Source organism: Chinchilla lanigera, unplaced genomic scaffold (assembly GCF_000276665.1).
Source record: "Chinchilla lanigera isolate Chin_1 unplaced genomic scaffold, ChiLan1.0 scaffold00074, whole genome shotgun sequence".
In the NCBI taxonomy this organism is placed as follows: Eukaryota; Metazoa; Chordata; class Mammalia; order Rodentia; family Chinchillidae; genus Chinchilla; species Chinchilla lanigera.
Window position 1 is genome coordinate 284,152 of NW_004955475.1, and position 22,358 is coordinate 306,509.

Genomic DNA, 22,358 nt, shown 5'->3' on the forward strand with positions numbered 1-22,358 from the left:
AAAAAAAAAAAGAACAGTGACTGTGTGGCCCAAGTGTGAGTGAGGAATGAGGGGACTACACAGAGACTGGTTGGGTCTCCTCATTGAAAACTACCAGTGCCAAGAACAGCAGTTTGTACTTGTTTCTGTAAGTAGCCGAGAACAGCTGACCATATGTCTGGCAGGAAGTAGGCACTTCATGAGCATCTGGTAACAACTGTTTTGCAAGATTGTCATCCCTACTTTTCAGGTGAGAAACCAGGCTCCAAAGGGCTGAAAGGGCTGAACGGCTTGGGAAAGGTAGCACGACCAAGCCCCTGGGCCAGGATCTGAGTGCTAAACACTGAGCTTTGGGAAGATGTAACCAGCCTCCAGTTGAAAATGGGAAAAAGAGGGGAGAAACCAAAGGTAGTCCAGGTTGTTTCACAAGGACAAAACCAAAATCTACTGATCTGACTTGATTTAGGACTTTGCATCTAAGCTATTCAAATGTTTAGGTCTGGTCTGCGAGGAGGCATCAAATGCTTAGATAACTGCAGCAGCTGCTTTTGCTAGTTATCGTCTCTGGGATGTCTTTAAATGTGCATTTATGAAGAAGAAAACAAACAAATTGTTCCGAGCTACTAGTAAGTAGGGCCATGCAAACTATCCCCTCTTCGAGTTCATTCCAGATTCTAGGAAAGCAGCAAAAATATTGACTAAATGCTGCTTCTGGGGACGCTGCTGACTATAACCAAGAACCGGTGTTCTGCTCCATCCTTTCTGTGGTAGGCTGAGAGCCAGGGTACAATCAGCAGTGCTAGGTTTTTGTTTTTTTGTTTTGTCATTTTGAGACAGGGTCTCGCTATGCAATTCAGGCTGGCCTTGAGCTCACTTTGTAGCGCAGGCTAGCCTTGAACTCACAGCAATCCTCCTGCCTCAGCCTCCCAAGTGCTGGGATTACCGGTATGTGCCACCATGCCTGGCCTATCAGCAGTGCTAGTAACAGGCCCTTTTCATAGGGAAGCAGCGTGGGGCACCCGGAAGAGAAACCCCATCTTGACTTGCTATGTGGCTTATTCTCTCCTCTCTATTTTTTTATTTTTTGGTTTTTTGGTTTTTCTCCGGTACCAGGAACCGAACTCACGACCTTGTGCTTGCCAGGCAGGCGCTTTTGCCGCTGAGCTAAATCCCCAGCCCCATTCTCTCCTCTCTAAATTAAAAGCAGTCCTGTTATTTGTTATATTACATGCTAAGAACATACACAGAGCTCTTAAAATGCATCTAGCCCTGTGCTTTCCTGGACCAAGTAACTACCCCCACCCAGGACAGAAATGTAGCCAACAATTGTATACAGGGCAAGAGACAGAGGGAGGCTTCAAGTCAAAACTAGGCCAGCCACAGGAAGGATGAGAATAGAGGCCACAAGTGTGGAAATATCCAACCTGTGAACGGAAGACAAGGGAACTAACTTGCTGAGCACCGCCTACTCCATCCTGGCTGCTTGGTATTCATTACCTCATGTAATCATCACAACTCCATGTGGCAATGGCTGATCATCTCAAGCTGTAAATTGAGGAAATTGAGACTCAGGGTAACTCCCCAAAGGTCACATGCTTAGGAAGTGAAAACCCCAGTATGTGAAATGGCTCAACTACAAAGCCCACACTCCTGCCACTCTTTCGTACAGTGTCTGAAGTGAGACAGGAAAACATTCCTCACTCCACCTCCCACCCAACCAAAGTATCTCACCCACCCAACTGCCTGAACGTCTACCATTAATGCATCACCTCCCCAGGGCTAAAGCCTCTCTCTCCGTGGGCTCCACAGTGGGGAAGGGGGGCATAAGTAGGAGGCAGAGGCGGGAGGTGAGCACAAGGTCTTTTATGAGGCATCAAATATACATTCTTATATACAAGGAGGAAAAAAGACAATGCCTGAACCCCAGCTCCTCTCCACACGGCCCCTCCCACCACCACCCTCCCCAACCCCCAAGCCCCAGGGTTCCTGGCCCTTTGTACAGCCAGGGTCTGTCTGTCTGTACTGCAGCCCATAGTGGAGAGAGGAGAGGGAGGCAGGAGCTGAGGAAGGAGCTGGATGTGCAGGGCAGGAAAAGGAGCTGGGGCTTGTAAAAAATATATTTATAATAAATAAACAGGGCTGCAAAAGGGCTGGAGAGGAAGCAGAGATTTTTGACAGACAGAAGGACTCGGGCATTTTGGCTCCCAGCCCCGGCTCTGATGGCTTCGATCTCTGCCTCAGGAAGGACGTCTTGGGCTCAGGATGGCCCTCTGGGAGCCTCTCCCCAGGGCTGATGCTGGGTGCCCTGCCCCAGCGAGGTGTGTGGGCAATATGTGTAAAGTGCATTGTCTTCAGTGGTAGGTGGAGAAGTGGAAGAAAATGGGGGGGGCATGCAATATGGGTGAGGGAGGGCAGTGCCCTTCTCATCCCAGACCCGAGCCCCCCCCCCCCAAACCTGTCTGGACTTTGATCAGGAGAAGAACATTGCAGGGCGAGGCAAGTTCCTGAAGCTGAAGAGGTCTGGGCCGGGGCCTACTGGAGAGAGGGCATAGACTGGCTCGAGAGAGGAAGCACTGCCCCGTGTGGGGCCAGCACAAGCGGGGTCCCACCCACTAAGTGCATTGACAGTCTGTGTCCTCCGGCAGGCAGAAAGACACATGGAGGTGTGTGGCCAGGCCCTGAGGTCAGAGAGAGGGCCAAGCCAGCTGAGGTTTGGCCAAAACTGTACAGAGCTCTCTCCTAGCCCCGCATGGCCAGAGGAGCTCTGGGGAAGCTCTCACCCCTACAGCTCCGGATGCCTGTCCTTCTCCACCAGCCAGAGCTGCAAGGGACCTCACGTTGGCCTGGAGGTCTGAGGCCCCTGAGCTAGACCTCCAGGGAAAGGGGAAGAAGGGAAAGGAAGACAGGAAAAAGAGGATGAGGATCTCTGAAAGGCCCTCACCACTCTCCAGCAGTGGAGTACCCTTAAGTCAGAGCTGCAAGTGGCAAGGGCCCTTGAATCTGGAAGGAAACCCCATGGCAAAATGGTGGGGCTGAAGGAGGAGTTCTGAGGCAGGGCAGTGGAGAGGAGGACATTGCTATGTGTATATATATTTTTTAAAAACTGAGGAAGACAGAGGGGCACAGTCCCTCTCCTGTAGATTCCCCAGACCTTCCTGTTCCCCAGCTGGCTTGCTTCCATTCATCAGACCACGGTGCTGATCCGGCTTGGCTTGGCCTTGGGGTTTGCACTGGGTGGGTTGGCTGTGCCAGAGGGCCCAGAGGCGTGCAGCGGGCCGTGGGGGGAGGTGGGCGGCAGGGGTGAGTGTGGGGTGTGAGGTGAGGGTGGGGGCAGGGGTGGGTAGGAAGGGTGGGGTGGGATGGGTGAGTGCGGTGACAATGGTGACTGCGGGTGGTGGGGGTGAGAGTAGGAGGCCCCTGGTGGCCGGGACCCAGGGCCCCCTGCTGCGCCTGCTGCTGGCATCATCTGTGGGTGGTGACTGAAGATGAAGTGCTTGGGGCCCTGTTTGTGGGCAGGGGGGTGCTGGGGGGCAGGGCTGTACAGGGGCAAAGGGGATGTGGGCTGGTGTAGGGGGTGGCGGCCATGTGGACCAAACTGAGGATGTCCCCCAGCCCCCCGTCTGGGAGCCCTTCCTGGCCGGCCCAAGGTATAGTGCTGGGGCCCTGGGACTGGACCGTGGGCATGGAAGTGGCGATGTGGCCCCACAGGGGGCGCTGAGGCGGGTGGTGGCGGAATGGAGCCCAACTGGGGCAGAGGCGGGGGTTGCTGAGGTGGTGGGGGTAGAGGAGGTTGCTGGGGTGGGAGGTAGGGTGGCGGAGCTGGTCCTGGTCCTTGGCAATACTGGGCATGCAGAGCCTGGAGCTTGGATTGCCCGTCAGGCAGCACCCCCAGGCCACCATGGCTGTGACCATGGTGGTGGTGGTGGTGGTGGTGGTGGGTGGAGGAAGCAGATGAAGAGGAGGCAGAGGCCTGGCCTGTTGGCGGTGGTGGCATCTGGAAGGGCCCTTTGCCCCGCTTGCTTCCAAATAGGGAGCCCAGGAAGGATGAGGAGTTGGAGACTGGCCTCTGGCTCTTGTACTCCTCTGGCGGCGGGGGTGGGGGTGGAGGTGGCATCCTCTGGTGAGGGCGTGGACTGCTAATAACAGACCCCTGGAAGGGGGGAGGGGGGAAGTCAGGCCAGTCTAGATACCCTAAACCCCCAACCCTAAACTCCATCCCTGTCCCTGAGGGCTGGAGCTGGGGAGACAGGGACCCCCAAGTGATAATGACAACCAAACGGCAGTCCTGTGCTTGTACGTGAAGCTCCCCAGCTGGCAAAGCTCTGCTGTCACATCCACTATCTCAGCTGATCCTCAGTGGGCACAGGAAGAATTAGACCTCTTCCTGAGGCCCATTTGCGGGCCGGGAAACCATTAGGCCCAGAGAGGCAGAGCAACTCGCTCAGGGTCAAAGAGCAGGACTTGGAGGTGAGAGCTTCTTGTGGCCCAAGTCCAAGGGTGCCCCTACTCGGAGTTGGCCCTGGGGTTGAGAAGGGGGCATGGGAAAGTGGAAGACAGACTGAGAGACAGGCAGAGTAAGGACAGACAGAGCTGAGGACAGATGGAGAAAGTGGTTGGCTGGGAGAGGCAGCCACACGGTTCCTAGCAGGGAAGACAGGGAAGCAACAGGTCCCCTCCTCCTCTGGGGCTCCATGGCCGGGGCAGGGCTCATGCAGAGGACAAGTGGGGCAGGAGCTGGCACTTACTTCGATGGTGCTGTCCAGCGATCCCACGCTGTTACGCCGCCCCCGCTTCCCTGCACCCACAAGCAAGGAGCCCAGCGTCAGAGCAGCAAACCCCCTCCCCACCCTGCTGGGCTCCAGAGCTGGACACCAGGCTTGGGCCCCTCCCGGGGACAGACACCCCATTATCCCTTTCCCCCACTGTAGAGGGGGAGGTGGGGAGGAGGAGAGGTGGAAAAGGAGGAGAGAGGAGGGAAAGATGGAGAAGGAGGAGAGGCAGTACAGGAAAGACAGAAGAGGGAAAAGAGGAGGAGAGGTGGAGCGGTGAGAGAGGGGCTGAGACTGTGGCCCCACTTCACATTCCCTGGCCCATACCCTGGGCTCCAACTGTTCTGACCTGGCTACCAGGCCCCCTGCGGCACAGTGCCCAGGGCTCTTGGTTAAGGCAGGGTGCGTGTGTGCAGCAGGTAAAGGGAAGGCTGGAGGCCAAGAAGACACCCGGTCCCATGTCTCCCCAGCCAGGGCAGGGGCCCAAAAGACTTACCTGCGTCAGAGAGGTCTCGCAGGGAACTGCTCAGTGCACCCCGTTTGAGCCCATCGCCTGCCCCGTAAGTGTCCTCCAGGCTACTGCGGGCCAGTGTCCCATTGACTGAGTCCTTTCCTCCTCCAGGTTGTGAGGTGTTAGGCCGCATCATACCCTTCTGCTTCTCCAGCTCCGCTGGGTGGCAGTGGGCGAGACACAAAGCAAAGGTCAGGAACAGGAGTGAGATTCAGCCCTTCATAGGCACTTCCTTCTCCCTCCCTATGGCCTGCAGGTTTCCCATTTGGCCCCACAGATGGCCAGCATGTGTGCCCCCAAATGCAGCTCCATCTCTGAAGCTCCCTTGGTGCCCAACCCCTGTCTCACACCACCTCCTCCTGCTCTATCTTCCCTTCCTCCCTCTCAACTTTCCACTGCTTTTCCCTTCCTTTCACCTTTTGTACTCCCCTCACCGCCCTCTGCCCTGTTTCAGTCAGGTTTCCCCAAGTACCCCTGAGCTTCAGTAAAGAGCTTCAGGGCAGATGGCTCACAGTCAGGACAGGAAGGCCCTCTAGCCTACAGTGAAGGGCAGTCTTTCCAGAATTTGCTCTGTTCTCAAGTACCTTGCTCTAGAACAGAGGGACTCCTAGAAGGGCAGCCCAGAAAACTGACAAGAATCCAATCCTCTGTGATGTGTCAGTCAGTATGCTAGTCACTACACATACTTGATTCCTCTCAGTCCATATTATTAACATCGTTCACGCTGTGCAGAGGAAGAAGCTGAGAACCTGAGAAGTCACAGAGCTTGCCCAAAGTCATACAGCTAGAAATGGTGGAGATGGCATTTTGGAAGTACATCTGCCTGATTCCAGAGCTTGGGCTCTCCCGGCCTCTTTATCCCCCTCCTTTCTGTGGAGCTCATGGAACTTCCTGTCTGCTTGCTTGCCTAATTGTCTAACTGTCTTGGTATGCTAAACTCTTGCTCTGCATTTTCCCAGAGTCTCCAAGGATATCGTGAGCTGAAACTTCTGACCTTGTCTTGTTGAGGAGTGGAGTAGACCCTGGGACTGTGAAGGCCTCATCAACGAGCTGCCTACTGCCTGTCTCTCTGTCTCTGTCTCTCCCCTTCCCTTCCTCCCCCACTTCTTCCTCCCTCTTTCTACTTAACACCTTGTTACTTAACTGTGACTGCTAAGCTTGGGGAACAGAAAACTTGGAGGGCATCAGGAAGAATGAAATGTAATCACTATTGTCCACTGTGTAAAATCAAAATGACTTGGTGTAGCCCTGGGGGCTGGGAGGATAGGTTGCTGGGATTCAACCAGAAACTGACATGGGGCGAGAAGGGGAGGGAGCGGGTCAGGGAATGATATTTGTTGAACATCTAGGATGTTGTAGAACACTTTGGCTACCTTGTGTAATCTACAAACTCTCTGAAGGAGATTTTACTATTCCAGTTTCACATAGGCAACTCTACCCAATTTATTCAGATAACAAGTGGCATACCTGGGATCTGAAACTACACTACTACCTCTTATACCCTGATTCTTCTCCCTTCTGCTTTTTTTTCCTTTCTGACTTTTCATAGAAGGAAGGGTTGGCCCATAGTTGGAGGATAGTCATAGGAGCCATAGCATAGACTCTTAGGTCTTGGAATAATAATCTGACATCGAGAGGTAATGAGTCTCTTGTCACTGAAGGCATTCAAGCAGAGATTGAAGGGTTCCTGGAATGAGGCTAGGACGGTTGGACAACCTACCCCTCGACCCTGAAATTCTCAAAAGACAGGATTCTGTGTGTCTCCAAGGCACTGTAGCAGGAGATGGGGATGGAAACACAGCTGAGCTACTCACATTCCACACGGTATTTCTCCATCTCCTGCACCTCAGCAATGGACTCACGAAGGTCAGATGTGAAGCGCAGCCGGTCCTGGAGGCTGGGGGCATTGAAGATGATGAGGACTTTTCGCTCCCCACCGGGTACTGCAGACAGCAGCTTGATCCCAAACTGGTAATCTATGAGCAAAGGGAGGGGACAGGAGAGAGTGGGTGCCTCTGTCAGGATCAAAGCAAGGTGGCTCAGTTGGGAAACTGTTTCTAAGTTTTTTATGGGTTTTGTTTTTCTTTTGTTTCTTGTGAGACAGCGTCTTGTTATGTTGCCCAGGCTGGTCTTAAACTCCAGGGCTCAAGTGATCCTCCTGCCTCAGCCTTCTGAGTGCTGGGACTATAGATGTTTGCCACTGTGCCCAGCTTGGAAATGATTTCTCTAACATGCCTCTTCTCTGCTCAAGCATCTTCAGCAGCTCCCTATTGCCCCCAAACTCCTGGTAGTTATGGTCCTTTGCTTCTTTATATTCTGGGATATAAAGACAAACTGAATTCTGCAATGTTTTCTGGAAATTGTTTCCTTTGTGCCTCTACTCACAATGATTCTGCTCTCCCAAATGCCACTCAACCATGACCCTCCCAGTGCAGTCCCTCAGAGTACAACATGATCACCGACTCTTCAGCCCCTTAGTTCACACACTATGGTTCCCTGTTCCCCAAGGGCCAGACCCGGGTCACACTACACCTTTGCCTGTTCTTCTTCCCAGGACCAAGTAGGTACTTTGGAGACCTTAGCTCAGTTGTAAAGGACCCAAAACCTGGAGGTTGGTATGGATGAAGGATGAGCATGGGGGCCATGGCATGGACTCTTGAAATGTTGGGGTCCAAGAAGGGACTCACATGAATTCTGGAAGAGCTGCATGTGCATTTCCACCAGGGGAAAGGACTGACGGAAGCTGTATGTCACCAAGATCTTCTTCTTCTGGAAAATTTTGGTGACCTTTGGTAGGGGTGGGAAAAAGACAAGAGGCAGGGTTTGGGGTGGGGAATTTCCATGTGGTACCTATTTCTGATAACCACCATACCCTTCCCACCCCTGCTAACAGACATATACACACAAACATACATCCCACAGGTAGGAGAGAACTAAAGCTTGAGGAATAGAAGGGAACATGTGGGAGAAAATGCAAGTTCCTAATGTCATGGTGATACACAACAAATACTTGCAATTTTTACAGGAACTGAAGGCTGCTCCCTCCAGGAAGCCTATTCTAACACCTCACACATAGATTTTTGTTTTGCTTCGCCTTTTTGTGATACTGGGGATTGATCCCAGAGTCTTTGCCCTACGCTACCTCCCCAGCCCTTTTTTTATCTTGAGACAAGGTCTTGCTAAGTTGTCCAGGCTGGCACCAAACTTTCAATCCTCCTGCCTCATCTTCCAGAGTAGCTGGGATTACAGGCGTGCACCATAACTCCTGGCTCACACAGGTTTTTTTCTGAGCTGCCACAGTGCTGGGTCAGGACCTTACCCTTGTCAGGCTTTAATGGTAGTCCTCTAGTGAGTGATCCCCCCTGCTGACCTGGAGGGCAGGAGTCTAGTTTTCAGATTCTCTTGCCCAGCCATCCTCCACCCTCCCAGAGCCAGCACATAATGGGAATCTCTGCCCTGCCTATAAGAAGGGTTAACAAGTCTTTCTCTTAAAACCTAAGATCTTTAGTGAATGGTTGGGCACTCTGGACTTTCTACTAACATAGATTCAGATAGTCTGCGAGTGGCTTTTTTTTCTTGCTATGCTGGGAGTAGAACCAAGGGCCTTACACACATTAGGCAAGTACTCTACCATTGAGCTACACTCTCATCACTTGCAAGTGTCTCTTAAAGCAATTGTTTTGCTTGATGTAGTGGCTGAGGTGAGAGGATTGCAAGTTGCAAGTTTGAGGCCAGCCTGGGCAATTTAGTGAGACCTTGTCTCAAAATAAAATCTTAAAGAGGGCTGTGGATGTAGCTCAGTGGTAGAGTGTTTGGTTAGCATGTGTGAGGCCCTAGGTTCAACCCACAGTCAGTCTCAGAGTCTCTCTCTCTCTCTCTCTCTCTCTCTCTCTCTCTCTCTCTGTCTCTCAGAGCAACTGTTTTGATTTCAGCATGGTTATAGGGCAGTGTTGCACAGCATCTCTTTTGAGTCTTTGGACTGTGAGCTCCCTTGGAACAGGAACTAAGTCTGATTCATCTCAGGGTACTTAGCATGGAGCTGGACACACACACAGGTGTCACTACATGAGGGGTGTCTAATATAGACTCAGCACCTGTGTGGGCCAGGCATGCCTCCAGAAAAGGCTAGTCCACATGTGAGCTCTTATTTTATTCTCATGGCAACCCTATGAGATATGTTTTAGCCTCATTTCAGATAGCAGGAAATTAAGGCTCAGAGAGAGTATTAAAGGTGTTTTGTCTAAAGCAATGATTCTCAATTGGGGGCAGTTTAGCTCCCAGAGGACACAGCATCCTCTAGAGAGGATTTCTCTTCTCTTCTCTTCTCTTCTCTTCTCTTCTCTTCTCTTCTCTTCTCTTCTCTTCTCTTCTCCTTTCTTCTTCTCCCTCCTCCTCCTCCTCCTTTTCCCTCCCTCCCTCCCTCCCTCCTTCCCTCCTTTCCCCCTCTCCCCGTTCTGTTTTTTACTCTTTTCTGGAGAACAAAGTTTTGGTTGAAGGGGTGCTACTGACATCTAATACGGAGAGACCAAGGTCTTGCTAAATATCCTACAATGCACAAGACAGCCCCCTCCCCAAGAATCATCTGTCTCCAAATGTCAAGTCTGAGACTGAAAAACATGATCTCAAGGAAGGTCAGTATCACTGTCCTCAAATTTCTGAAAAGCTATCTTGGAGCAAAGGTAGAACACTTAGTTTTGTGAGCCCCCTGAGTCAAGTGACGATTGTTGCGGGGAACTCAGGAACACCAATTCCAGCAGTCAGATAAGCTATCTAGGAAGGTGGGTTTTGCCCAAGTCCCTTCTGATCTACAGTCTTACAGTTCTCTTCTCTAAAAGATGAACATCGCTGTACTGGTGATAAGCTTGGTTTGAAGAATTGCTTCCAGCACTAGGACTACTCCAAGGTTTCAGACTGACTCTGGCTCACAGGTTCACCTCTTCCCACCCAACCCTCCAGGCTACTGAGGTGAACAAGGACACTGCCTACCACTTCGCAGATTGCAAGTCTGCGTATCCCCTGCCCCTCACAGTCTCTGCTGTTATGTGGCTTTGAGAACCTCCAAATGGATCCATGAAGAAAAGGTGAGGCAGGGAAAGATTGTTCCTTGCCAGAGACCATGCACGGCACAGCAGAACACGACACCTGCCACTCCACACACCAGTGTCCTCATGGTTCACCGCAGACCCAGCGTCCAGGCTGGGCATCTCCCTCCCCTCCTGCCTCACACAGCGCCCCTACCACAAGGAGATCGTTGAAGAGGAAGACCTCCCGCTGATGTAGCCCTATCCTCTGAGGGCGGTTTGGATCTGGCACCTCATAGAGCTGGCAACAGCAAACCAGTCGGCGGTGAGGAAGAGATAGGACCTGGATAGGAATGGAGAAATAGGTGTCAGCAAGGCCCACCAATCAACTTAAGGCCTCTGGCACTTTAACATTCAACCCCTAGAGGAAGTATACCCATGAAACAGATGTATCGCTCTGACACAGAGCAACTGAGTAGCTAAGGCTTACCTTTGACCCTGCAGCAACCTCTGTCTGCAATGCCTTTCCTGCCCAATTCCCCATGGCTGCCTTTGACCCATCCTTCAAATCTCAATTCTAAAGTGATCTCTTCCAAGAAATCTTCCTTGATTCCCCTAGGTTGAAAATGGCCTCTCCCTCCTTTCTGCTCCCCTAAACTGGCACATAAAGCAGGACAATTATTTGTGTCTCTATTTGGCAACCCCACTGGTCTCTGAGTGGCTCCAAGGGCAGAGACCATGTCTGATGTCCATGTCTCTGATGCCCAGTGAAATGCTGGGCTCAGTGAAAAGGCTTTCATGAATGTGTGTTGACCAACGTATATTTCTGCTTTGCTTCTCAGCTAATACTAACTTAGCACCTCACTTAGGATGGGCAGACAAAATCAGAGGTGGGAAGGATGCTGATATTTACACAGCACTTTCTATGGGCCTTGCAATGTGCTGGACTCATTCATATGGGATGTCTTTGCCATGACTTCCTGAGGAATCCGTTATCACCCATTCCATATTGCAGGTAAGGGGAACCTGGGGCTCAGAGACAGGCAGCGATTTAGCATTCAGTGTTGAAGGCAGACTAGAACCCTGGTCCTCTGCAGCCTCTCAAGGCACTTACTGGTTTCTTGCCAACAATCATGCGCTCCACGGCCTGCACCTGGGATACATGGTCATCATTGGTTCTCAGTTCACGCCCCTGGATGCGCTGGTAGATGCCGACCAGGAGGTCTCGGGGGATGTCTTCACCATTGTCAACCCCTGCATGGGAGGGGTAACACAGGGATATATCCCATAAACGTGGGAAGCAGATGGTAGGGTAGGGATACTCCACAGGGATACTCCACCCAATGGCATGATTATAGTCAGGACTAAGGGTCAGTGAGCACCCTTGGTCCCTCATCCAGGATCAGCGCATGGAAGGTGCCCTTCAACAACACAGTCGAGTTCTTTCTTCTCCATGGTAGAGATTTTGTCTAAATAACTCAGAACATACTACAATTAAAATAGGTACTGTTTTTGTCTTTGCATTAGCAAAAATAATTTTAAATAATGTCCAGAGGTAGTAAGAGTATGGGGAAGTTGTCATGTATAGTAACATAACTAGTTTGGAAGGTGATTTGGCAAGAACCTAAATGTTCAGATCCAGTGATTCCTCTTCTAGGAATCTGGCCTGAGATATTAGTCAGAAATATGTGTCAGAAATACATCCAAGAATGTTCACTACATCCTATTTACAGGAAAACTCTGAAACAACCTAAGCTCTAGCAACAGAGAAATAAGTAAAGGATAGTACATCTACTTAATAAAATGATACACAGGTTTTTTTTTTTCCCCAATACCGGGAATCGAACTCATGACCTTGCGCTTTCCAGGTAGGTGCTGTGCCGCTGAGCTAAATCCCCAGCCCCTGATACACAGTTATTAAAAACTTGATGTTTATAAAAATATTTCAATAACATGAGAAAATTCTTGTAGCAAGTTAAGTGAAAAGGATAAGTTATATGTATAGCATGATTTTAACTATAAAGAGCAACCTGTGGATAGGAAGAAACCACTAGAGTACACCCAAATACGGTACGTTCCCGACTTACAAACAAGTTCCCTTTGGGGAGAAAGTTCTTAAGTTGAATTTATTCATGAGTCTGACAAGTGAGTCTTATTCACCTTTGACACAAATATACAATCTAAAGCATATAAAAACCAAACACATAAATGCAGTAAGTCCTGCCTATACTGTACTACTATACACTATCGCACCGTGCAGTAAGCACACAGCAGCACAACTGTGACAATGTCAGGCAGACATGTGAGCTATTTCCATGATTTGTTTGCATTTACGAGTCTTTGTAATGCGAAGTCCATTCATACCTGTGGAAGTTCGAAACTGCAATATTAGTAAGTCGGGGACTCACTGTACTAAGCATGTTGCCTCTAGGGGGAAGAATTTGGGTTTAATTAAAAAAATTGTTTTTTGAGTCAGGGCCTCACTATGTAGTTCCAACTGGCCTTGAGCTCATGGCAATACTCCTACCTCAGCCTCCCAAGTATCAGGATTACAGGTATGTACCAACACACCCAGCTAATATTTTTCAAAAAATTCTTTTTTTTTTTTTTGCAGTGCTGGGGATCAGCCCCAAGGCTTCATGCATGCTAAGCATGCACCCTACCACTGAGCAATATTCCTAGCCCCCAAAATTTCTGAAATGAGTATATACTACTTTTACTCATTCTTTTCTTATTATTTGCTTCAATAATCGGGGAGGGGGGAACACACACACACACACACACACACACACACACACACACACACTGGTCCTTCCATATCTATGTGAAGTTAGTTCCAGGACTCCCCATCAATACCAAAATCTGAGGATGTTCAAGTCCCTTATATAAAATGGTGTAGTATTTGTATAATTTACACACATCCTCCATATATTTTAAATCATCTCTGGATGACTTAATACCTGATACAATGTTGGTGTTTTTGTTTTTGTTTTTGTCTTTTTTTGAGACAGGGTCTCACTATGCAGTTCAGGCTGCCTGGAGCTCACTTTGTAACCCAGGCTGGCCTTGAACTTGCAACGATCCTCCTGCCTCAGCCTCCCCAGCCTCCTGAGTGCAGAAATTACAGGCATGTGCCACCACGCCCGGCAATGCAAATGTTACATAACTAGCTGTTCTACTGTATCTTTTAGGGAATAATGACAAGAAAAGTCTGTACATGTTTAGTATGGATGAAATTATTTTCGAATAGTTTTCATCTGTGGTTGGTGGAATTCACAGATGTGGAACCCACAGAAACGGAGGGCCAACTGTATACACATACAGAGAGACAACGTGTGTGGGGGTAGATGAATGAATAATGGCAGTATTCTAGGAGACAGCTCCAGATGGCCGCTGATCTAACTCCCTCTTCCCAAGTCTACCCCCCTTCTCTACTCCTGATTGTCTAAAGCTTCTGCTAGGGAAAAAGATGTCTCCTTCAGAAATGCCACACCTCCTTGGACAGGTAATACAGGAACATTATTCTTCACTGCTTTTCACCTTAGCTGCTAGAAAATTTAAAGCCTATCAATTGTGTAGACCTGATGGTCAGCAAATTTGTCATATTTGGGTTTTCTTTCTTCTTTACTCTATTTCCCTCTTTCATTTCCGCCGAAATAATCTGAACATCTGTGCCATTTTTTTAGTAGGCTTCTCTTTGGTGAGAGACAGAGCTTAACATCCACACAATAAAACCAAGAAAAAAAGAACAGATGACATCTTTCATCTGGCATTCAAGGCCCTCAGACAGTGGTTCCATCTGACCTTTCCAAACAATCATCTTCCCCATCTTCACTGTCTCTAAGCAACTTTTATGTTTTCTTCCCTGGTGTCTTTGTCATTCTTCCCGCTAGATAAGCCCTCCCCTATCTTTATTCACCTTATCCATGCCTTCAGGGCTCACCTTAACATAAAATTTTGCAGGAAGCCTGTTGGAGTTGGGCTCTCCCTCTTTTGAGCCCTGACTGCACGTTGGCCTCTCTGATATTACTGTTCACTCTGTCTTATATTGGTTATCTAGGTGCTACAGTCAGTCTTTCCCACATGGGCGGAGCTCTCTCAGAGCAGGGACTATGGCAGACCCCTCTGTTGTCCTTGGCATCCATTATAGGACCTGGCACACATTAAGTACTCAGCAAGTATTCCTTAGATGGCTAGTTGCTCAGCTGAGTTAATAAATGGATACATGTATGGTGGAAAGGGTACCTAAAATAATTGAGTCTTTAAGAGCATAAATAGGAAGATGAGGGAAGAGGAAGCAATTACTAGATAAGTGAACGACTGAGTGAAGAACAAGGATTTTTATCTATCATGTTCACTACTACAACCCCAAGACTTATAAGCTCGGTACAGAGAAGAACTTCAGTAAACAGTCAGTGTGTGGGTGAGTACATGGGCAAACTACGTGTGTGTGTGTGTGTGTGTGTGTGTGTGTGTGTGTGTGTGTGTGTAGTTCTGGGGATCAAATCCAGGTCCTTGCACATGCTATGCAAGGGTTCTACCACTGAGCTGCACCCCCACCCCAGCAAATGACTATTTGAGAAAATTAATAGGTGAATGCCTTAGAACATCCGGAATTGGCCGAAAGTAACAACACCACAGTTAATTTCCCAAAACAGCAGGTATCTCCCTCATTCTTCCCCACCCCTCCACCCTACGTACTTTCCTTTCCCATGTTAAGGGCAGAAAAACCCAAGGGGAAACTGGTCACCTCACCTCTCAGGTTCTTGATGAAGTCATCTAGTTTCATCTTGCGTTCAGCCTTAACGCTGGGACTGTACATGTCAGTATTGAGAAGGATGATGGCAAAAGCAAGAATGAAGATGGTGTCTGGATTCCGGAACTGGCGCACCAGGGCTGGATTGCAGACACAATACCGCTGGCTGCAGGACAGGAGGGGCCAAGGCCAGACTCAGGCACCAGCAATCTCTACCTACCCACCATCCACCCAGCCTGGCACCACCATCCCTTTCTCCCAAGAAATACTCCCTTAGTCCTTGGGTCTGTCCTCTTGAGTTTCTCCAAAACAAGCAGGTAAAAATCAGTCTTACCTTTCATGGAGATTTCTCAGGTGATTTAAATAAATTGTCTCATGTAATCCTATCACAATCCTGCAAGGTAGCTATTTTCTTCTTCTTCTTCTTTTTTTTTTTTTTTTTTTTTTTCTGGTGCTGGGAATTGAACCTAGGTCCTTAGGTATGCTAAGCATGTGCTCTATCACTGAGCTATGTCCTCAGCCCTCAAGGTAACAGTCCCATTTTACAGATGAAGTGATTGAGACTCCAAGTGGTGAGGTAACTTGCTCAAGGGAACAGAGCTTATAAATGGTGAGGCCAGGATAAAAACTCACATGTTTCTAACTATAAAGCAATCTTTCTCCCATCATTGGTTACGTGTTCTCAGAAACTTCTGCTTCTCCTTTAAATATTTCAAAGGAATACAGCAAGATTTCGACACAGGTCTATCTGATCCTAAAGCATGTATAGTGGAATATGATGGTTATGGGAATGGATAGACCATGGAGTCAACACATCTGATTTAAAATTCTGATCCATGCCTTACAGTACAATCCTAGGCAAGTTACTTAAAGTCTCTGAACTTCAGATTTCTCAACTACAAAATGGGTATAAAATGGAAATAATGATAGAAGCACCTACCTCATTGGGAGGTTTTGAGTATTTGGTGAAATAACCATGTAAAGTACCCAGCTTGGCACCTGATACCTAATAAATCTTCCATAAATGTTAGTTCTCTTCTCTTCTCTTCTCTTCTCTTCTCTTCTCTTCTCTTCTCTTCTCTTCTCTCCTCTCCTCTCCTCTCCTCTTCTCTCCTCTCTTTTTTCTCCCCTCCTCTCCCCCTGTCCCCTCCCTCCCCTCTCTTTTTGCAGCACTAGGGGTAGAACAATCCTGGGCCTTATGCATACCAGGCAAGTGCTCTACCACTGAGCTATACCTCCAGTCTCATGAATGTTTGCTTTGGTTGCTGATGTTGTCACTTATTAAATGCCCATGGTCCAGATGCTGAGCTAGATATGCTATGTGTTCTACCTCTGCTCCTCACAACTGCCTTGCAAGATATGATTTATCATTTCTGTTTTATGGTGAGAAGAGCATGGGGTTCAAAGAAGTGACTCGTGGACAAATACTCCATGGGACCCCAAAGCACAGAGGGACAGCTTCAGGAGTGGGAAGCAGGCACACCTGAAAGCTTCGATGAGTCGCTCCACTTTCTGGGCCTCACCCTGAACCCGGATATGGGATTGGAACTTCCGGAGTGCGTCATCCAGATCCATGGAGGAGAAGTCCATCTCATCCACTACACAACTGAGGAACAAAGAAGGAGGTGTGGCATTCTCAATTCCTCTACTGAAAACCTCTGACCTACCCTCTCCTGCTCAATACCCCCACCATACACTTCCAAAATTGGGGCCTGTGGTCTGAATAAGTACATATGAGGACAGTATATTTGAGATTAATCTGTCCCAGAGAGTCTAGAAAATATACATGGTTATTAAGAGACCTTTCCTTCAGTTAACTCATTTTAGAAATGGGAAAACTGAGACCCAAAGCATGTCATCATATGAGCATATCCTGCCCAGGATCACTCAGAATACTCTAGGAATAGGGTCAAGAGAGATCAGACCTCCTTAGGGCTGAAGAGTATGGCAGCAGGAAGGTCTGTTCATCCTGTTATAAAAAGTTTATCTGAGCAAAAAGGACAGGCTTCCCTTTTTCCCTCCTGCCTTCCTTTTCCAGGAATCCCTGGCCCGCCTGCCCCATGCTGGGGTCCTCACTCCAACACGTCTCTGTTGAACTGTTTCTGCCGGTTCCCTAGGAATTCCCCTATCATCTGCCGGCTCAGGCCTTTTCGTTCCAGGATGAAGTGAGCCACTCCCACTGGTGTGTCTGACAGGAAGCCTCGTTCGATCAAATACTGGATACCCTTCTCCGGCTTCCTGCAGAAAGAAAGGAGGTAGATGAGATGACTGTCCTGGAACTGTGCCCTCTATCCTGTTTTTAGAACTAATTTTGGCCCCACCTAACCATGGCCTCAAAAAACCAACGATGTTAAATCTACAATATAGTTCAATCCCTTCATGGTATGGTTAAGAAAACTGAGGCCCTTGCCTTATAGGCATGGTGGCACATGCCTATAATCCCAGCACTTGGGAGGTTAAGGCAGGAGGATGGCTGCGAGTTTGAGGCCAGCCTGGGCAACATAAGCAAGTTCAAGGCCAGCCAGCACTACATAGTAAGATATTGCCTCAAAAAGAAAGAAAAGAAAAAGAAAACCGAGGCCCAGGGACAGGAAGCTACTTGCCCATTTCACAGAGCTTCAAAAGATATTCTCATTCCAACTTCCTACTTTAATAGGGCTACACAATAGTTGGAAGAAAATTAGTATCAGATGAGAACCTGCTTTATGCCAGGAGCACTGATATTTCTAGCAGGGCCAGAGGAATCCTGAGAGGAGGTCTGAGCTCCAGGCCAAGACTTTCTCAGTCACAGACCCTCACAGTAGAGAAGAGATTACTTTGTTCCATGTCCCACATCCCACCCACGTGGGTATCACCCAGCCTCTGTGAGTACGTTTAGAGATAAAGTGCTCCCTAGGTTTCCACAGAGCTAGGGCAAAATCTAGGTTGGAGCTATCCGGTATTCAGACTCCCAGAACACTAGCACTTCATACAGCTAAAATTTGGAAGAGACTGTGGTGTTCTAGGAATCTCAGATCTACCACTTCCCAATTGTATGATTTTGGAAAAACCCCCTTTTACTTCCAAGCCTCAGTTCCTTATCCATAAAACAGACATTATTATCCACTTTGCTGAATTATTGTGAGAATTAAATATAGGTGGCAGTGTTTAATAGAGTATGAAGATGTAAGGCATTCAGCTCTAATTCCTTCCATTACATCTCGTGTTTTCTAATTACATCTAATGTTTCCTAATTATTTTGTAATCAAATGCCACACATCTACCCTATTCCTAAGCACCTGGCCCAAGACCAGGCACTAGAAAAAGCACAGTTGTTGCTGAGCAGTTGCGTAGTCTAGCACATGGCCCTACCTCTCAACACCTCAAACAACACACACCCTGCTTGTCAACAAATGGAAAAGCTGAAGCCCAAGGAAGAAACACACACTGCCTAGGCTTCATAGCAAGTGGTCAAAAGCAGACTAGGGATCCTGGTCTCCTGTTTCCCAGACTAGGGCTCTTTGTACCCCAGATATCTTCTGTAAAGGGGGGAAGACAAGGCTCAGAATCCATTCAGTGGAAACATTTCACCCAAGATCACACAACCAGTCAGCGGCAGCACTAGGACCCAAACCTAGGTGTGTTGGGGGTCTCTCTACTCTGCCACACTGCTGCCCATGCCCTTCCTTGTGTAACAGGGGAGAAATACCATCCCACCAAATGAGAGGATGGCAGAGAACCAGGGTCACTGCCTGCACCTCAGTCCTGGGGACCAAAATGCCCACAGTAGGGTAGAAAGGGGTGATAAGGCTAGAACATGAAACACATACTTATTGAAGAGGTTGAGGCCAATTCGGTAATGCCGCCTCTGTACCACATCGTTATTGAAGGCTGGTGAGTCCCAGCTGTGCCTTGTCTCCCTCTGGTATGTCTGCTTGCACAGGCCAGCAGCTGGAGGCTCCCTCAGACTGTCCCGAGAAGAGGAGCCGGAGCTGCAGTTGATGGTCTCATTGGAATTGCTGGAGCTCTCCAGGCTTTCGTTATCTCCACCATCAGAGTTCTCACCGGCTGCCTCACACTTCCCCAACCTCCGACCCCCAGCCACACCACTGGGCCCAGTGCCACTGTTGGGGGCTGGTGGCAGGGGTCCAGGTGGAGCTGGGGCTGGGCCCTCAGGGACTGGGTAGTGGCGGTGTGGGATTGGGGCCCTGCCTGGTGGTCCCTTGTGCTTTAGGGTCCCATGGGGGCTACAGCCATCAGCCTCATACACCAGCTGACGATGGACAGAGCCTCGATCTGAGCGATCACTCAGGTCCACAGAGCTGTCACTAGGAGGCTCAATGGTAAGCAGGGGAAGGTGGGCAGCCCGCAGCCGGAAATCCCTGCATTCCAAGCAACCAGGCCCCCGCCGGGTGCCTTCCTCACGGCTACCATCTTCCCGGGTTCCTGGTGGCACTGGCGGAGGAACTGGGGGGAGGGGGGCTGGTGCCCAGAACTCAGGCCGGCCTTGGGGTGGGGGTTCTGTGCTGGGCAGTCGCTCAGGAGATGGTGGAGGAACTGGATCATCCAGGTAGAGGGGAAGGTCACTGAAAGACGTGGCTGAGCTGTCTTCTTGCTGTTCCTTTGACTCCCGCTTCTCCAGCTGGGCTGACCCTGGCTCCTCAGACATGGGCCCCGATGGGTGGCAGTTCAAGGCCTCATCAATAGATTCAGCCAGAGACTTCACCTGCACAGAGGGGAAGGGGATGGGGAAGGGGAGAGAAAGAAGGAAAGATGAAGGGAACAGTATGGAAAGGTGGGGAGAAGGGAAAGAGGGGAACAAAAAGGGGGGCATAATTTTGATGGGTCGGCTCAGCAAGGAGATTCCCCTTCTCCACCCCTAACAGGCTCTTTACAGTCTATAAAATAACTCCCAGGGAGCCATTGTGAGCTCTCAGGAACTGGGACCAGTGACCACCAAGTCCCTTCCCATCTCAGATACTCCAACGCATAGCTCCTTCTGAAGACAAATACTACCTCCTGCCTCAGCCACTCAACCCTTTCCCACTCTTACCCGCGCCCCCTCAAAAGCCAGAATCCCAGCTTCCTCTGGGATCCCAGAACTCTGGGTGATTCTCGCTTAAGAAATTCATAATATTTAGCCTTGAGAATCTAGGTCATACCTGGGAACTCTGCTTCCCTATGGTGGTATCCAGCTTTCAAACCGGCCCCAACGATCCCTGCCTCCTGGTATTACATATTCATACTGTCAGGTACCACATTGTACCAGAGTTGGTCTTTGTGACCCATGGTATGTGGTAGACGTGAAGGTATGTTACTTCTGGGATTAGGTTGTAAAAGACTGGAGCTTCAGTCTTGAGTGTTCTGCCGGGCTTGTACTTTCTCGCTCAGGCCCACATGGTGAGGAGCTGAAAACTCCTGCCAACAGCCAAGTGAGTAAGCTTGGGAATAACTGGGACTAGAAGGACGAGCACAGGCCTGATTTCTCTCTTTTGGAACTCAGCTCGATACACTGCTTGACACAGAAGAAATGTTTAATTAAATCTTTGTTGTACGAATGAATGGATGGATGATATAGATCTCTCCAATAGTTCTTTCCTCCCCTCCACCTCTTTACTAGCTCCAAGGAAGCATGCCCAGGATAATGGCAGGGCCAGATCACAATTTAAGGCAGAGTGATTTCTTCTCTTATAAAGATTCAATCATTTCTACATTCATTCAACAATTTCTACCAAGTACTTCCTTGGTTTCAGGTAGAAAACTGACATGTACTTAGGACCTTCGACCTACCTCAAGTGCTTTCACCTGCTAGTTGAACTGACTCTTCAAAACATCTCTGAAAAAGAATACTTTCTCTTACAGAGTCTGTAGGTCAATGGCACAGTGCTTGTTGAGCACGTGTGAGGCCCTGGGTTCAACCCCCAGCACCACAAAATGGTCTATTTTACTGATCATGTGTCAGTGAGGGTAAACTGCCCAATGTCACACAGCTAGGAGAGGGCAGAACTGCACACCTGGGATTTGTACACCTGGGCAGGAGGTATGCTGACACACTGAGGCTAGACTGAGTCCCTACCCGCTTCACAGCCAGTGACATTCCCATCTTCTCGTGTTTTTGTTGATGCCAATGCCTATGCAAGCAACACCCTCCCAACTCTCTCTAGCTTGCTTAATCTTCTCAGTCTGGTAAGATCCAGTTCCAATGCTATTTTCTCCAAGAAGCTTTCTCTGGTCCTTCCAGAATCTTTTCTCATGGCTCTGAGCACAGTCTATTTCAGGAGATAGTAATGCATCCATCATATGTCTGCTATTTCCTACCAGACTGGGAGACCCTGAAGAAGGAGGACCGGGGCCAGTGTCTCAGCCTCAGTGTTCTCCTCTGTAAAATGGGGATAATAATCTCTATCTCACAGATCTGTTCTGAGGCATAGACAGTATGAAGCACCCAGTAGGTGCTCATTACTTGTTAGCTATGCCAGTGAGAAGTTTTATTTTCTTATTTTTTCTATACACCCATTTTTTTTTGTTTTGTTTTTGTTTTTTGTTTTTAGGACAGGGTCTCATCACTCTCACAGTTCCAACTCAGATCATAGCTATCTATTATTTTTAAATGCTCAATAGCACAATTTCTTTCAGTTTGGAATACGGGTTAAAAAAACAAACAACAAACAAACAAGCAGCAGCCAGAGACTGGGGATGGGGAACAAAGGCCCTTTTGGGGGCTCCTGACCTGTTTGGAGAAGGAGTCCTCGAGTTCTGTGATGTCATTAGAAAACTCTCCAGATGTGGTGACAGAGCTTCCACCGCCATCAATGCCCCCACCACAGGAGCCTCCATAGGGGAGCCCCCGATCAAGCCGGTGGCTCCGGGCACCAGCCATGGCACCCTCGTCCAGCGAGGCCGGCTTGCCCTCGAAGTACGCGGGGTTCTGTGCCTTCTCGTACTCCTCAAAAGAGAACTGCATCCGCATGTTGGAAAGGATGATGCGGCGGGACATGCGGCTCTCTGAAGCTGAGCTGCGAAGCCGCTCGAAGTTCTTGTTCATGCGGTACTGGCGGAAGGCCGTCTGGATGGTCCTGGCAGCCCTGCGGCTCAGGAAGGAGCCCCCATACTTCCTCTCCAGCATTTCCACCTGGCAGGGAAGAGCCAAAGGGAACAAGGTCAGAAAATCACCACAGCCTCATGGCCCTGGGTCCTCAAGCACACCCCCACTTGAGTCACAGCTAACTACTGACAGTCACTCAAATATGCCAGGCGATATGCTCAGGGCTGTCTTCGCACCTGAATCTCAGACAGCACTGGTCACATGGGATAGGGCGATGCCATATTTTTTTTTTAATTTG

The 22,358-nt window shown here is 49.2% G+C and overlaps 1 protein-coding gene across 3 annotated transcripts in view; it reads right to left on the reverse strand.

The window, feature by feature from the left end:
* Positions 1 to 1,825: 1,825 nt before the first annotated feature.
* The window catches only part of Iqsec2 (IQ motif and Sec7 domain 2), a gene marked incomplete at its 5' end in the record, with an annotated part of 83,404 nt that continues 62,871 nt past the window's right edge, over positions 1,826 to 22,358 (reverse strand). For 2 of the 3 annotated variants that reach the window (XM_005401488.2, XM_005401487.2), the window contains 12 exon segments: positions 1,826 to 4,129; positions 4,725 to 4,774; positions 5,245 to 5,418; positions 7,074 to 7,235; positions 7,947 to 8,046; positions 10,498 to 10,623; positions 11,395 to 11,534; positions 15,036 to 15,202; positions 16,520 to 16,642; positions 17,113 to 17,274; positions 18,846 to 19,741; positions 21,746 to 22,147. In XM_005401488.2, the coding sequence (XP_005401545.1) occupies positions 3,164 to 4,129; positions 4,725 to 4,774; positions 5,245 to 5,418; positions 7,074 to 7,235; positions 7,947 to 8,046; positions 10,498 to 10,623; positions 11,395 to 11,534; positions 15,036 to 15,202; positions 16,520 to 16,642; positions 17,113 to 17,274; positions 18,846 to 19,741; positions 21,746 to 22,147 (3,468 nt within the window). In that variant the 3' untranslated portion in view covers positions 1,826 to 3,163. 3 annotated transcript variants of the gene reach the window in all.